This window comes from Arvicanthis niloticus, chromosome 22 (genome assembly GCF_011762505.2).
Source record: "Arvicanthis niloticus isolate mArvNil1 chromosome 22, mArvNil1.pat.X, whole genome shotgun sequence".
In the NCBI taxonomy this organism is placed as follows: domain Eukaryota; kingdom Metazoa; phylum Chordata; class Mammalia; order Rodentia; family Muridae; genus Arvicanthis; species Arvicanthis niloticus.
The window spans coordinates 9,301,412-9,317,795 of record NC_133429.1 but is presented as its reverse complement, the minus strand read 5'-3'; the positions used below and the strand labels follow the sequence as shown (position 1 = coordinate 9,317,795).

At 35.1% G+C, this 16,384-nt stretch overlaps 1 protein-coding gene across 1 annotated transcript in view; it reads right to left on the bottom strand.

Moving 5' to 3' along the window:
* LOC143436481 (rho GTPase-activating protein 20-like) overlaps positions 1–16,384 on the bottom strand; it is a 40,631-nt gene that overhangs the window by 11,920 nt on the left and 12,327 nt on the right. Inside the window, exons 7-11 of the mRNA XM_076920861.1 lie at positions 13,590–13,667; positions 12,115–12,178; positions 8,985–9,170; positions 4,806–4,945; positions 683–792 (exon numbers count right to left, since the gene is read on the bottom strand). Of these exons, the coding sequence (XP_076776976.1) occupies positions 683–792; positions 4,806–4,945; positions 8,985–9,170; positions 12,115–12,178; positions 13,590–13,667 (578 nt within the window). The remainder of the gene's footprint in view (positions 1–682; positions 793–4,805; positions 4,946–8,984; positions 9,171–12,114; positions 12,179–13,589; positions 13,668–16,384) is intronic.

The following is a 16,384-nucleotide window of genomic DNA, read 5'->3' as shown; positions in this document are numbered from 1 at the left end:
ATGTAGTATAAATAGACATAACACACTTGTGCCACACTGGAACATGAGGAGTATAAAACACACTAGTGACCCTATACAATACAGTTATAAAAGCTTCTGCTATGGGTAAGACAGAGATGCTGAGGTCCTGGGTAGAAATAGGAGCTCAAAGTTTCTGTTATCTAAGAAATCATTCTATGCAGTATCAACGTCCAGGAAAATGATTCAAAAACTCAAAGCTATACCTGACCCAGACCTCTCTAGGTAGTTATAGTTAAGAAAGACAAATTCAGTAATAGCTTCACGTACTAATCAATGACAAGTATTTAATAGGTACAATATTCACAATACAATGGTAATAATATTAGGATGTAAATAATCCACAAATATTATACACACTTATTTATTTATCTCATACAGGAACTCAAACCAATACTCTAGGTTGAGCTGCACACAACCATGTAGCATTGACTGTCTTGCAAACCATGGCAGTTATAATGTAGAAGATGCCCAAATGCTGGGATTACACTCTTGCTTGAGAAATGCACCTGGTTTTAAAGTGACTATACATGTCTGAAAAAAGGGAACCTGTCAGAATAGGACATCATTCCTTTTTATAGTCCTGTAAATACAAGCCTATGTACCTTCAAATTGCATTGCTTCTATATTTGTGCAGTTCCTCAAGATCTTACTCTATCATTACCTTTGTGTGGCAGAATTGTTTCCAAGCACAGAATCTTCATCTGGGATACTAATCCAATTTTCATATGAATCTGAAGAAGACCAGTTTCCTTGTATATTTCTAGTGAAATACTTTTTTTTAATGACAAAACACAAGAATAGTAATGGTCAATGTACAGTATAGAAAGTATTTGGGAAACATTTTTGTATAAAAATAACATGTTAGACCAGTGATTCTCAAATTGTGTGTCAAAATCCATATGGGGATCACAAGTCATATATCCAGAATATCAGATATACCATACATTATGCATTATAATTCACAATAATAGCAAAGTTTCAGTTATAAAACAACAGCAAAATGATGTTATGGTTAGAAATGACCACAGCATGATGAACTATATTAGTGTCCCAAGATTAGGAAGGCTGAGAACAGCTGGTTGAGACCCTACTTTCTTAAGAGATTCCCAACCTGTCACCAACCAGAATTTTGGCTCAAAAGTGGAACATGCAGGCAGGAGTTTATGTGTTCTTATGTAACACTAGAATCAAAGAGGCAGTGTTCTGGCTCCAGTATCAATTAAGTAAACTTACTGTCTATTCATATTGTCTTTCCTGACTTCCAGTCCACACTACTACCTGCAATCAGAGATCTGCACTTTACTTCACAGCCTAAAGCTCTGCCTGTCTCAAAGGAGGCCAGCTCCTATGTGGGACATTCAGATAGGAGCCTATCATAACTGCTCTCTGAGAGGCTCCACCTAGCAGTTGACTAAAACAGATAAAGAGACCAACAGCCAAACATTGGATGGAGCTCAAGGACTCTTATGGAAGTGTTGGGGAAAGGATTCCTGGTCCTGAAGGAGATAGGGACTCCACAGTAACACCAACAGAGTCAACTAACCTGGCTAACCTGGACTATTGGCAGCTATCAAAAAGAATACCAAAGCTCCATCATGACCTATGGCATGTATGTAGTAAATGTGCAGCTCAGTCTCCATGTGGGTTTCCCAACATGTGGACTGGGGGCTATCCTTAAAGCTGTTGACTGTCTGTGGAAACCCTTCACAAACTGGCCTCAGTAGAAGAAGGTGTGCTAACCCTGAAGAGAGTGGATGTGCCAGGGTGGGAAGACAACACAAAGGACCCTAACAAGCTCAGGGGAGAAGGGAAGAGACTCTGTGAAGGGTGATGAGGAAGGGGCAGCATTCAAGATGTAAAATGAATAAATGAATGTGTAATAATAATATCAAAAAAGAAATATTAATAACTTTTAAAAACAAGAAAACAACGAGGAACAAAACCAAGTGCTCCTTCAGAAAATAATCAACCATCAAACAATGACAGGGCCAGAAAACACCTCATTCTGATCATATAATTTGTTGAATTAGTACTTTTCAGTTCACAGTAAAGTTGGAATATACATGTACAACTCTGCTTACAGGCTCACCTGGAATAGTAGCCAATGTTCTTACGTGACCACCCTGTTTTACCTGTGAGAAGGTCTTACAGTTTCACAACGATTCCTTAAAAATTGTAAATATTCAACTATTTAAACTAATAAAATTAATTGTAAGCAGTGGGTTACTTGAAGAACAGAAAAGTGTCTTTGTTCATGAAATACAACAATTAACTTTCATGGGCGAAGGATAGCAAATCAGAAAAATGGATGATTCCCAGATATTCCTGTACCTTTAAATTGCTCTCAATACACATGGTCACCTTCAGTTATTGATCCACTTTTCCTCACATCATGAGGCCCCAGGCTTCTGGCCAGAAGAGCCAGAAACACTTGCCAAGCTCAAGGGCCAGGGAGGGATAATTCAGTTCCTTTACCTAATGTTATTAAGCATATCTACTCTCAGACCTTTATGTTTTCTCTTGATGTCTGGGGCCATTGCTCCACAGACTACTTAGAGGAAAACTCAGATCATGGCCCAAATAAAAATAAATCAATGATATTTGCTCCAGAGTTACTGCTGCTCACTGCTAAGTTAAGTGTTGTAGATTATTTAGATGTAGGTTAGGCTAATTTTTGATTATTTGACATGGGGTTAAAATGGCAATATCTGCCAAAAATGAAAGTGCTGCTATATTTTTTGGTTATAGAAGGAAAAAAACATGTATCTACTAGACAGACAGTAACATCCAAGTCTCTTATAACCTATTATTAGTTTGTGGTGGAGTTCCTAGTTTGTACTGTTTTTGTTATTTGTGAGAAACATTTTTTGGTACGAATGACTTAAGATATATATATTATAAAACACACCATTACTACTATTATTATTTCTTCTGCTATACATTCACATGCTACAGTTATAGAGGTGACATCAGTGGGTACATTAGTAATGCCAAAACAAAGCCCATCTGATATATGAGGAAGTTCACTTCCAACAGAAGATGTTCATCTGTGTCTTTGTGATCAATCTTTGAGCTTGTCAGACTTTTACCTCCCTTGCCTCCAGAGGTCATCTGTTCTTAGTTCAAAGAAACTGTGAGCATCAGGTAATCTCAAGGCCAGAAAGCACATATGCATCTTTCTAGGGATGGAGAATGTTGGTGATGCAAAAACCTTCCTTACCTTTAAAACCGAACCTACAATAAGCAGGGCCTCTTCATTCCAGTCAATCTGCAGTTGAGTGTTAATCTTATACCTCAGGGACCAGTACGATTTTTTAATAAGAACCTAACAATTTGATCTAAATTTTGCCCCTTTTCCATAATTATGGATAATATATCCCGTGTGTATAAGGACAAGCATCTATTATTACAGATCCAAACAGAAGATGTACGTCTTTTAAGGTAAATCAGAACCTTGGCAATTATGAATGCATAGCTACAACTGAAAGGAATGAAGAAGGCATTGAACTTTTTTTCTTTTTAGCTTCCAAACATAGTATCTTCCCTAACCATGATTCCCAATTTGAAACACCAAGGTTGTCTTGGAATCAGATAATCCTCAGGACTGAACCACACCAAAGCATTTTGGTGAATGGTCCTCTCTTACTTTTTCTTTTCTTCTATGATTATCTTTCTCAAGCATGCCAATCTAAGTTACTATTGGCCATTTCTCTTTCAAAAATCAAATCACTGTTTTACTTCCTGTCTGCCCTAACCTCTATTATAAATCCTATCATTTGTGTTTTTAAGAAAGCTTTCTTTTTTCACTGCACTTCTGAGTCTTTTATTTCCTTCCTCTGTGACTTCTTATTTTCAACTATCTTTATCTAAAGATACTGTCACATTTAAGAACCCAGTGAACTGAACCCAATTTCAGTCATTTCCCATGTTTTCAGTCTGTAAAAATGATGACCACACACATATTTGCTCCATATTTTTGCTCTTTGAAATTGATTACATGATTACAGTTATTGATGACGGAAAAGTCTGATCTAAAATACCTGAGGAGTGGGCAGTAATTTTCATGTGTCTAACAAGATAAGCTTGTTCCCATGCAGCATAAATTCCTGATGAAAACTTAGTGCTAAAATAGATGCTGAACATAAATGATTATCATGCACTAAGTGGAAATCTAGTACAGTATTTAAAATAGACTAAACCATACTAGGTGGCAATTATATATAATCTACTAGGATAAAAAGATATCTCTCTCTCTCTCTCTCTCTCTCTCTCTCTCTCTCTCTCTCTCTCTATATATATATATATATATATATATATATATATATATATGTATATATATATAACAACATGTCATCTAATGCATTGATAATATCAAATAAAGGTTTATAGATATTTTTAATTATAAGATGGAGTAATCTCAGAGGCGATGTTATTAAGGTAAATTCTAGGTTAACATGAAATCATAACACAGCTGACAGAATTGATAGTTGAAGAATGAGGGGGAGACTTCCATAGATCCATTTCATCCAACATGCTGGTGAGTTTGGGTCTTTGCTGAAATCAGTACAAAATAAGGGAATACAATTTTTTCTCTCTTTTCATTTTTCTTTAAATTAGAAGACTCAAACTTCAGTAGTTTTTATTTCTGTTTTAACAAAACTCTTACCCTCATGAATAGGTTATCTATACATTCATCAGATTGATGAAATAATTTACACTTAGAACAAAGATTCCCAGAAATTATGTGAAATAGGACAGCTCTAGAAACACAAAATGAAGCTCACAAGTATTGGAGTAGGCAGCATTCCGTCCATGGAAACAGTAGGTGTAAATTTACGAACTAGTTGGTTTTTTGCTGCTGATGGTGGATTCTGAAAAATTGTTTTTCCGGTTTCAGACACATTTGCTTGTAATTTCTCTGAATCTAATAAAGAAGGAAAATTGTTATTTGTTGTAACTGAATTCACTTAGGCCTTGCATGCCCTTCACATTTTGTAACCTGAATGCCTTCTGCATCACCACAAATACACAGAAAATAACTAATCAGTATTATTACATTTATAATAATGACACTGATTCATAAGGTACTGGATACGTAGTTGTATATGTCTCATACTTCTGGTGTAAAATGTAAATTATTGTATTTTCCTTGAAAGCTATGCATATAGGTGATGTAGTCAAGCAATAATACAGTACCAAACGTTACTCCACCTCTGTGACTGTCTAACTAAACACCCATGGGCAACTTAAATTAACAGCAGTATCTGCACTTCACAACAAGACTTGCCTGTGGGCAGGTTGCCATCAAGACAAATAGAACTCAGCTCTTTTCCAAAGAGTTGTCCTCTCGAATTAACTCTTGGGACAGTGCATGCTTGGTAAAGCTGGGGAACAGAGCCACTATGGAAACATGATGTTATCCAAGTTCTTTCTTTCTTATCATGACTTTTCTTTACATCTGAGGAGAAAATGAGATCATAACATGGAACATGTAATTTCTACAGTTCTTTTTAAAAACCAAATTTCCATTGCATAAAGTCCCTGTTCTAATGGTTTAGTCATCCTGTAGTGTCTATATATTCTTTCCAATACTCTCCACTGTTACCAATCTTACAGAGATGTCTCTAAGACAGGATGTGATGTTCTCTATGACATGATCCAGTGTGAATACTGAGAAGATGATGCTCTGTAAGTTGCATTGCATCATAAGATAATTGATATCCAATTGAACAAGTTCCTTGAACTCTGTAGAGGCAGGTGCTTCAGTAGTTACATCTGTTTTCATAGCCACCTTCACTTTTATTCACAGCAATCAGTTTTGTATCTTCTTCAAGTGTATAGTGAAGCTCTGCACATCCTGAGTTTTCTTGTTGTGCTTGAAGAACCATTGTTAAACGTCTCTCATCAGTAGTATGTCCCCTTCATGCAAATGTATATATGACTATTTTGTCCAACTCTGGACCCTGATTTCAACTGTGTAAGTTCAAATCTAAGATCAAAGTTTAGTTTTCTCTTCTAAGACTTATTTTCAAAACTCATATCATAATAAAATGTTATATATGCTACTTAAAACAAATGTATTCAGAGTAAACAAAGGAGTCATATAGCAAAATATAAAATAAACAGTTTTTCTCAGTGTAGAACATACACGGTATTTGTCTAAAACATAGTCAGGCCTGAAAACACAAATAACATGATATAGACTGAATAAGATGTATGAGGTTTATTTTATGTGTTGTATGTATGAGTTCGAATCCACATAAATTCAACTATGTGTGTATATGTGTATATACACACACAAAACTTTTTTATAAAAACAAAAATGTAAAAACTATAAAGGGTGTACATCTGAGTAAAGATGAAAATAATGAAATTACACTATTATTTTTTTTTTACAAATCCACAACTAAATTTCAAAAGCCCCATTTCTTAAGTATTAAGTCTATTTGAAATCCAGATGCAGGTGTAGAAGACACAAGGTACTGAAGTTAAATCAGGATCAGATAAACCATTTAAATGGTACTATAACCCATAAAGAAATAGAAGCAGTCATTAATAGTCTTTCAACCAAAATAAGCCTAGGACCAGATGGGTTTAGTATAGAATTCTATCAGACTTTCAAAGAAGAACTAATACCAATATTCTTCAAACTATTCCACAAAATAGAAACAGAAAGAACACCACCCAATTAGTTCTATGAAGTGACAATTATGCTAATACCTAAACCACACAAAGACCCAGCAATGAAACAGAACTTCAGACCTATTTATCCCATGAATATTGAATCAAAAATACTCAATGAAATTCTCACAAATCAAATCTAAGAACACATGAAAACCATCATGCATCATGGTCAAGTAAGCTTCATACTAGGGACACAAGGATCGTTCAGTATATAGAAACCCATCAATGTAATTGATTATATAAACAACCTCAATGAAAAAATCCACATGATCAGTTCATGAGATACTGAGAAAGCATTTGACAAAATCCAATACCCCTTCATGATAAAAGTCTTGGGAAGAACATAAATTCAAGGGCCATACCCAAACACAGTAAAAGCAATATACAGCAAACCAGTAGCCAACACCAAGCTAAATGGAAATAAACTTGAAGCAATCCCACTAAAGTCAGGGACTAGATAAGGCTGCCCACTTTTTCACTACTTACTAAATACAGTACTTGAAGTCCTATCCAGAGCAATTAGACAGCAAAAGGAGGTCAAAGGGATACACATTGGAAAGAAAGAAATAAAAAAAAAACACTATTTGCAGATGATGAGATATTATACTTAAGTGACCCCAAAAATTCCACCAGGGAACTCCTCAACCTGATAAACAACTTCAGCAAAGTGGCTGCAGATAACATTAACTCAAATAAATCATTAGCCTTCCTCCACTCAAAGGATAAACAGACTGATAAAGAAAATAGGGAAATGACACCCTTCACAATAGTCACAAATATTATGAAATACCTTAGTGTGACTCTAATAATAATACTATTATTCTTCCAAACTATAGCATAATTTCATTCTTGTTCTGTATGACAAAAACTTCAAGTCTCTAAAGACATGCCCCAACATATAACAAGGACACCTGTCCCACTATGTTCATAGCAGCCTTATTTATCATAGACAGAAGCTGGAAAGAAGCCAGATGTCCTTCAACAGAGGAAAGGATACAGAAAATGTGGTGCATTTACACAATAGAGTACTATATGAATGGAACTAGAAAATATCATACTGTGTAAGGTGAACCAATCACAAAAGAACACACATAATATACTCTCACTAATAAGTTGATATTAGCCCAAAAGCTGGGGATACCCAAGATATGCAAAGACAACATGAACCTCAAGAAGAAGGAAGACCAAAGAATGGATGGATAATTTGGTCCTTCCTAAAAGGGGGAACCAAATAATAATGGGAGGAGATACAGACACAAAGTGTAGAGCACAGACTAAAGGAAAAGTCATCCAGAGACTGCAACACATGGGGATCCATCCCAAACACTATTGTGGATGCCAAGAAGTGTTTGCTGACAGGAGTCTGTTATAGCTGTCTCCTGAGTCTCTGCCAGAGCTTGATAAATACAGAGGTGGATGCTCACAGCCTACCATTGGACTAAGCCAAGTCCCCAGTGGAGAAGTTAGAGAAAGGACTGACAGAGCTGAACCTATAGGAACCCTATAGGAAGAACAACAAAATGAGCCAACCAGAGCCCCCAGAGCTCCTGGGAATGAACCACCAAACAAAGAGTACGCATGAAGCAGCTAATGGCTCCGGGTGCATATGTAGCAGAGGATGGCTTTGTTGGACATCAATGGGAGAAGAGGCTCCTGTTCCTGTGAAGCCTTCATCCCCCAGTGTATGAGAAAGCCAGTACGAATACGTGGTAGTGGGTATGTGGGGGGACACCCTCATAGAAGCAAGGGGAGAAGGGTGGGATAAGGTATTTTCATAGGGGATAACATTTGAAATGTAAATGAAGAAAATAGTGGATTAAAAAAAGAAGAAAACTAGAGTCTGGCCTAAGAGACTAATGTTATTTCTACTTTAGTCTGAAAAAGATGATCTTCAATTCCATACATAAAACTTTCCTGTTTCTCTTGCAATACAATAGCTTAAATGCAGTTTGTAGGTCCTTTTCTGCTTTGATCATGAAACTAAGGGAAATCATATTCTAATGGGAAAAAAGATGTGTACACACACACTCATGTGCATATAGTGTCTAGGCATGCCAGCGTATGTTGACTATCTAGAACAAATATAATGTTATTTCTATAATCAAGCTTCATATAACAATATAGAGATCTTACGCTAGACTTGGGCCATATTGTTTTGTTTGTGGTTTCTTTCCTACAGCGCCCCTTCCTCAAGCAAGAAAATGACAACATGCATTGGTATTTTGTGCCAAATTGAGATGGGAACTGAGCTGGTACTTGAAGGAAGGTGGAGGACTCACTTTGCTGCTGGCTTGTAGGTGAGTACGTTAAGGCAGGCTTTAAGATGAATTGCCCCTCTGCATCCAAGTATATGTCATTTACAAGCAGCCCAGGCAAGGCGGGAAAAGCAGGGAACATTTTTGAGTTCCTTCTATTGAAGTTAGTTTGAAGGTTGTTCAGTATAATATCATGTAGACACTCCTGGTCTATAAGAAGAAAATAAGAGTATGAATTAAATCTAGTAATGATAAATGTGGGTAAATCTTCCAATGGGATTTAGCATGCACTGCTGTGTTTTGCGTCCAACTCTTCTTCTGGACAATGTAGACTGTATACCCTAAGCATTAGGAGACTTACAAGGATATTATGATAAAGGAAGTATATATAAGTTGAAAACTCTAAAATCGAGGAGATAATTTTCAATTTATCACTTTATTTATATCTACCAGAGCACTTTGTTTGACAGATTCTGCTGTGTTCTACTCTGACAATATTAAGACCTGCCTGTAATAGTCTTGATATCAATAAGATTTTTACATCACAAGAAATTTAGTTTACTTGTCTAGCTTTATATTAATCAATTTAAATAATTCCCCCTGCATATATGTCTTCATATAATTGGGAGCATGGAACTCTATAAGTAATTCTATTAGCCATAGAAAGCACTTCTCTGTCCAATACTTTTTTCTCTCATGATGACAACCACATTTATAGAGAGTCCATTTCCATTCACAGTATGAGGACAGGGTTTCTTGGAATCAGTGAAGTGGAATGGCCTCTGCTTCCTCCCATTGCTGTTCTCCTTCACAATGGTCAGGGTGATGCTTTATGCTCTAGAAAACACATGAGCCCTTCTGGACACACAACAGTTTCTTAGTACTCCAGTTGGAGACATGGACCTGGAAGAATGTGGCCTAATAATGAGGCAGGATGAATGTGTATGCAATAGACACCTGTTCTCATCACATCAGATAATTTATAAACTGAAGGTTAAGAAGAGTCACCAGAGGAATGTGTACAATTCCAAAGCTGGATAGACAAATCATGTTTCTCCATAGAGCTATATGAACAATACCAGATGAAGTAAACTCTCTCCTTTCTGCTACACCATGGGAGGGCATGCAAGCACATTTAAAGAAGAATTCAGTGTCTTTAAGGAAACTGCAATTCAAGACATTTTTCTTTTGTGTGTGTTTGAAGATTTTTCACAAGCAGTGAGATTAATTTCTTTCTCACAACACCACTTTCAGACTGTTTCAACAAACAGTAACTCTGGGCCAGAAATATAAATACAAAATTAGAATTGAATTGATGTTCATAATGTGCTCTCCGCTGTTTTAAGTTTTCTTCTCTCAAGAAATGTCAAGAGAGTATGTGCTGTGTGATAGTTATGGCTTTCTAGGAACTATGAAACCTTGGCTTTGTCCATTTCTGATGAATCACCAATATGATTAAAGTCTTGATTTGCCTTTGTTTTCAACACAGATGGAATGTCAGTTCTACAATGAGAGCAAGATTTAAAGCAATATTGAGATGAAAGGACTCCAGATCCTTCCTAGTGATCAACAGGAAAAAATATAGACATGAGGGATACTTACTAGCATATGGCCTGTGGGTTGAAATACACATTTAAAATCATGCTGAGAAACTTAGAAGAGCTTTAAGTTCTTGGGATTTCTGAAGCATCTATGATGAACAAAGATCTTCCAAACCTTAAAATATTATCAATTTGACACATTTCACTCCATAAATTTATTTTAAATATCCACATTTATCTTTTCATGGACCGAGTACTGCTATTGTGTCAACCTTATAAAAAGTGAAAAGACAAGATGATTTTGGCAGATTCCTGTATTTTCAGCACTCATTTGACTGAAGTAGTGAGGGTTGAGAGTTACTTACTTGCCTGGACTCAATAGCAATACTCGGTTGCATAAAGGAAAATAAAGTCCAATGAGTGGGTTAAGGGTCTAGTTTATTAAAGCCCTGAAAATAAACACTGAGGACAACCAAAAGTATTGGTTTTGGATTCCTTCAAATGATCAAGAATATCCCCACAGATTCTTTTCATGATACATCGGAAAATTTTGAATAACAGTATTCTCTCATCTACAAAAGACATTGTTACTGTCACTTGTCTGAAGGTCACCTTATGCATTAGAACTTCATGTTTCTGTTAGCTTTTAAAAGATCGACTTTGCAAGCATTCTTGATGATCTCACAGTTTAAATCTTATCCAAATGCTTCTGATCATTTTATTACTATTATTTATTTGGCAATAATGTAGTTAGGGAGAAATTAAACAACTGCTATAGAAGGAATGGCAGGTGATTCAATCAGGAAGTCTCCAATAATCTGATAATGATCTCTCATTCTGTGGGGGAATTACTGGTTAAAGGAAGATGTGAACTGAATATTTCACATGGACTTAGATATGTATACATGCACATTTTCATTATGAAACAGAATCTACATAGTTTGGAATGAACAGAATAATTTTTAAAGTTTCTAAATTTCTTACTGCTTATGAAAAACCTTCACACACACACAAAAGAAAATAAGGCTTGTGGCTGAAGTTTCCTTAAAGACAGTGAGTTGTTCTTTGAACCTGTTTTCATTTTAATTTTAGACTTGTTTCTGGTTGTAACTGTTTGGCTTCAATGTACATCTTTGTACCATTCTGAGCCTGATACCTGAGCAGGTCAGAACAGGGAATTTGATCTCCTGAAACTGGAGTTATGGATGACTATTAGCTATTATGTGGGTGTTGGAAATCACTGAAAATTTTTTTCTACTCATAGGATTTTCTGTAATGATCACCAAATGGTTTTTTCAGTTATTTTCTTCAGAAACAATATATATAGAATTTTGTTTTTTCTCTTTTTAGGAAAATTATGTTTCTCAAAGAGAAAACACAAAATTTCAGTTATTTCTTTTTTGTGAGACCTACGACTCTTTCATAATGACATGTTATCATGTGCCAGAAAGCTGTATTAAAATTATTAATTATGAATATAATAAATGAAAAACTGTTTAGTTATTTTGCTTTAGTGTGTACTTATATTTAAGAGTAAATAATGAAAACATTGACACTTCAGGCTTAGATTACTGAACTCAGCTGGTCCTTCCTTAGATTTTCCTGTTACTTACCTTGGAGTAATCTTGGAGCTTCCCATTGGCCAGGACAGAACCACAGTTGGTATTCTTCAATGTACTGGGAGCCAAAAAGAACCAACCGTCACAAATAATCTGACAGTAGAATCTTGAAGAATCTAGTGGTTTCTTTTCTTACAATTTCAAGCTCTCTAGCAGCGAAATTATTAGGACCAGTATTAATGGCATGTGTTCTGACCACGGGTTTGAGACATCAGGACTAATTTCAGAGAAAACCCTTGGGTACCTGCCTTTCCTCTCTGAGGAAACCTTGGTCTATTGCACAGTAGAATAATTGCATTCTGCCATCAACAGTAACAAAGAAATTATAAAATTACTTACATAGGTCTCTCCATTCTGTCAGTGGAATATTGAAGGTTGATTTGGCTTGAGCACACAACCTAGTACCCACAGAGTCATATACTCCCAGTGATTATGCTGACTTGATAAAGAACATTTGAAAGCTATGGTTGCTTCAGCAACATGAGAAAAATAGACCAAAACAGAGAAGCTTTGAAGGTGCCTAGGAGTGCACACAACTTTGGTTTTCATTCAGAGATAGCCAGTCTGTGGAAAGGATGAAAGTGTGTCTAACTTGGAAAATGGGCCAGATACTGAAAAGAAGTTCCACAACATACCTACACCAAGCAAAACATACAAGGAGAGGAAATAGTGAGTCAGAGAAAGAGTGACAGAGACAGAGAAACAGAACAACACTCAGAGAGTCATACAAACTCACAGGAAGTGATAGAGAGCAACATACACACGTTCAATAAACACACACACACAAAGAGAGAGAGAGAGAAAGAGAGAGACAGACAGACATAGAGAGACAGAGAGACAGAAGGGGAGAGGGAGACAGAAAGTGGGAAATAGACAGAGATACACATGCACATTTAAAACATAAAGACCAAATATACAGACATGTATGCAGAGAGAAAGAACATAGACAAAATCTTTATTATAGATTTAAAAATAACAACACCACACTAGAACATGCACACTTACACCTTGATGCACAGAGAAATTAAAACAAGAAGAAATGAGAGAGGAGAGGATTTATATACCATAAAGGAATTCAATAAAATTTTAATGAAATAAAGAAAAATGATAACAAAGAGAAAAATCTTCTTGTCTCTAAGATTGGCATTCTTTAAATTATTATGTGTGCCTATGACCAATTAATCTTACTTTGTTAGGATGCATCTTTAGTGTCTAGTGATAGTAAAAGTATAGCTCCATATCCTTGGGTTATGAGTTTAATTTCTGTAGACAAGAAATTCAAAAAAGTCCCTGTAAAAATTATTATTATATCTTAGATGCCATCAGTTCCAAAGGGAAAAGATTGTAAGATATAATTTGTAAATTTATCATGATTAAGTTTTATATGAATTATTTATTTGCATACACACTTGCACATACCTCAAACACAAAATTCAAGTTTAACTCAAAGTAACTTGAAAATAACTTACAGGCACTTTAATCATTGGTAGTAACTTCTCAATTATATCATTCACTGTATCGATGGTTGTTGCTGATACACATAAAGGCTATGAAAAGTACAGAGAAGAGTGGTATAAAATAACTTCAAACCTCATGATTACAAAATTAGTGTCTAATCATTACTATAATCTACACTCTGTAATGGCAAGTCTAATACAGAATAAACAATTAGTTTTATTTCCTTGAGTTAAATCTGGAGGACTGTCAGTCTACCATATTTATCACAAAATTAACTATGTGGCTACTTCGAATTCAAACATAACTGTAACAGGTTGTGTATAATAAAGGATTACTAAGTAGCCAAGTGTGCAGGAGCACAGAATCCTGTTTTTTTTTTTAAATTATGGCTGTGGAAATCAGGGAGGGTGGTTAACACAGAGCAAAACCCTTTGCTTTCTCCCCATCCAGACTTCATCATTTTACACCATTTCATTCATACACAGCATGAGCTCAGTTCTAGGAAATCAGGATAAATAGCAGATGCACTTAAAAAATCAAACAAAAGACTAAAACAAACAAAAATAAAAGAAAATTATAAACAAAACAAACAAAAGATGAGTGAGTACTTTTTATATGCTTTTTATACAGTTAGATAATATACAGATATATAGCAATGAAATAAGTAATGGTGATAGAACTAGGAAATGAAAATAAATATTTTAGAATTACTCCATCACTTCATATTGCCAAGAACAAGCAAAGTGCTTTCTACCACCTCTCACATTTAAAAATTGCTCCAGAGACCTAGGAAGACAGCAAGACGAAAATAGCGTGAAATCAATTGATAACGAATCTGAGAAGATACCATTGATAGAATGGAATTCTACTACATTACCAAAGTGTATGACAGTGAGTAGATAGGTATATCTTTATGAAGTTAGTTTCTACAGTATCAGGTATCTGCAATAAGCAGCGTGTCACAGAAACAATCTCCTAAGTAAGAAACATAACACAGTGGTCCCACATCCATAAACAACTTTGAACCAAGACCAAAGGAAACCACTTCATAAGGCATCTCTTTCACAGAGTTTTATTTAGTGTCTTCTAACTGCTGGGCATATCCTATTACCCTGAAAATAATTGTGTTTGTGTGTGTTTGTGTGTGTGTGTGTTTGTGTGTGTGTGTGTGTGTGTGTGTGTGTGCAGGTGTGTGTTTTGCTGAATATTTCTCCAAGACCCTATCATAACATGTCAGTTTACTTGAATTTTATGAACAAGGACATCTCACACTACCTGATTTTTCATCTTGCTATCCATAGAGAAACAATTAGGCAAAAATATATTAGAATGTGTATGAACAGCTCTGTTCTTGGAGTTTTAATATAAACAGGAAGAAACAAATGTGCACATCTGCTCAGAATGTAGAGTTAGTCATCTAAAGGTGAAAACATACCTCATGATTCAGAAATCATATATTCTAGGAGAACATAGTCGAACACCACATACATGGGTACACATACACATGCATAAAGACACACACATAAATGGAGCATAATAAATTAAATTAAAGCTTCTGAAATTTTGTTGAATATCTGAAAACTTCTGTATAATTTAAAAACAACAAATTATTATTATAGAAAACCACACATGAGGTAGAGAAATATTTCACATAGGATTTTAATTCACATTATTGTAAAATATTGTGTTCTCAGAGCATTTCAAATACATTAAGATCTAAGTAATACTTGAAAAGATGTGTGCATTTCTTCCTGATGGTGGTGATGTTTATAAAACAGAAACATTTCAGAGACAGACTCTTTTTAAACAAAATTATTCTAAAAATAATGTTTTTAAAGCATGAAAATGAAAAGACAGCTGGGAGGTGTTTCTACATGTTAAAATATTTCTTGACTCATGGTGAACCAGGGATATGTAAGTAATTCTCAGAAGATCAGCCTTATGATAGATCACATGTTCCTACTATGAGGTAAAAAATTAGTAATTGTTCAATGATACAAAAATATGTTTACTGTATAAAAAAAGAACTATAAACTCAAATAAAAATCCTGTAACTATTGAAATTATGTATTAATAAATAATGTGAAACAGTGAGGTTTTGCTATCTCTAAGGTATGAATTTCAAAACAGATTACTTATAGCCATCAGGGCATGTAGAAAAATGCTGTTTTCCAGCCATGGCATAGGCATTGACTCATGAAGACATTGTAGTTAATTGCTATGTCTACAATATTAGGTCAAAAAATCAATATTTTACCTATTTGTATTTGAAGTCAAGAATAGGAGAAGACATGTACAACTTAGGGAGAAGTTTGGGGATATCTTAAGATTCATGCAGGTCAATAGGAAGTGGATTTCTATACTTATATGAAATTATCTAATAAAGAAGACTCTAAAATCATCTTCATCTATGTTTTAAAATATAAATAGAGTCTGAGAAATCTAGGTTCACTCCTAAGCATAATTTAAAAGAGTAATATTGTGAGGACAAGAAATTCATAAGTAAAAATAGTAAAAACATTTTCCTAATTCATCCAAAGGGAAAAATATACAGGATTATCTTAAGTGTAATGAAATACAGGGATGATTCAAAGAACTCTTAAACCCAAAGGGCCAAACTGTAAACAAAATACCAAAGAAAACCACCAAAAACTGGCAAATACATGAGTGATCATTACTGAATAATCACTAGGGAAGCTGTAGAAAGAAAAGTGATTGAGAATATTTATTTAAATTAGAAGAAGGATTTTATGTCCTGAAAACATCTCTTCAACAAAAAAATGGAATTAAGCATAGCATCACACGA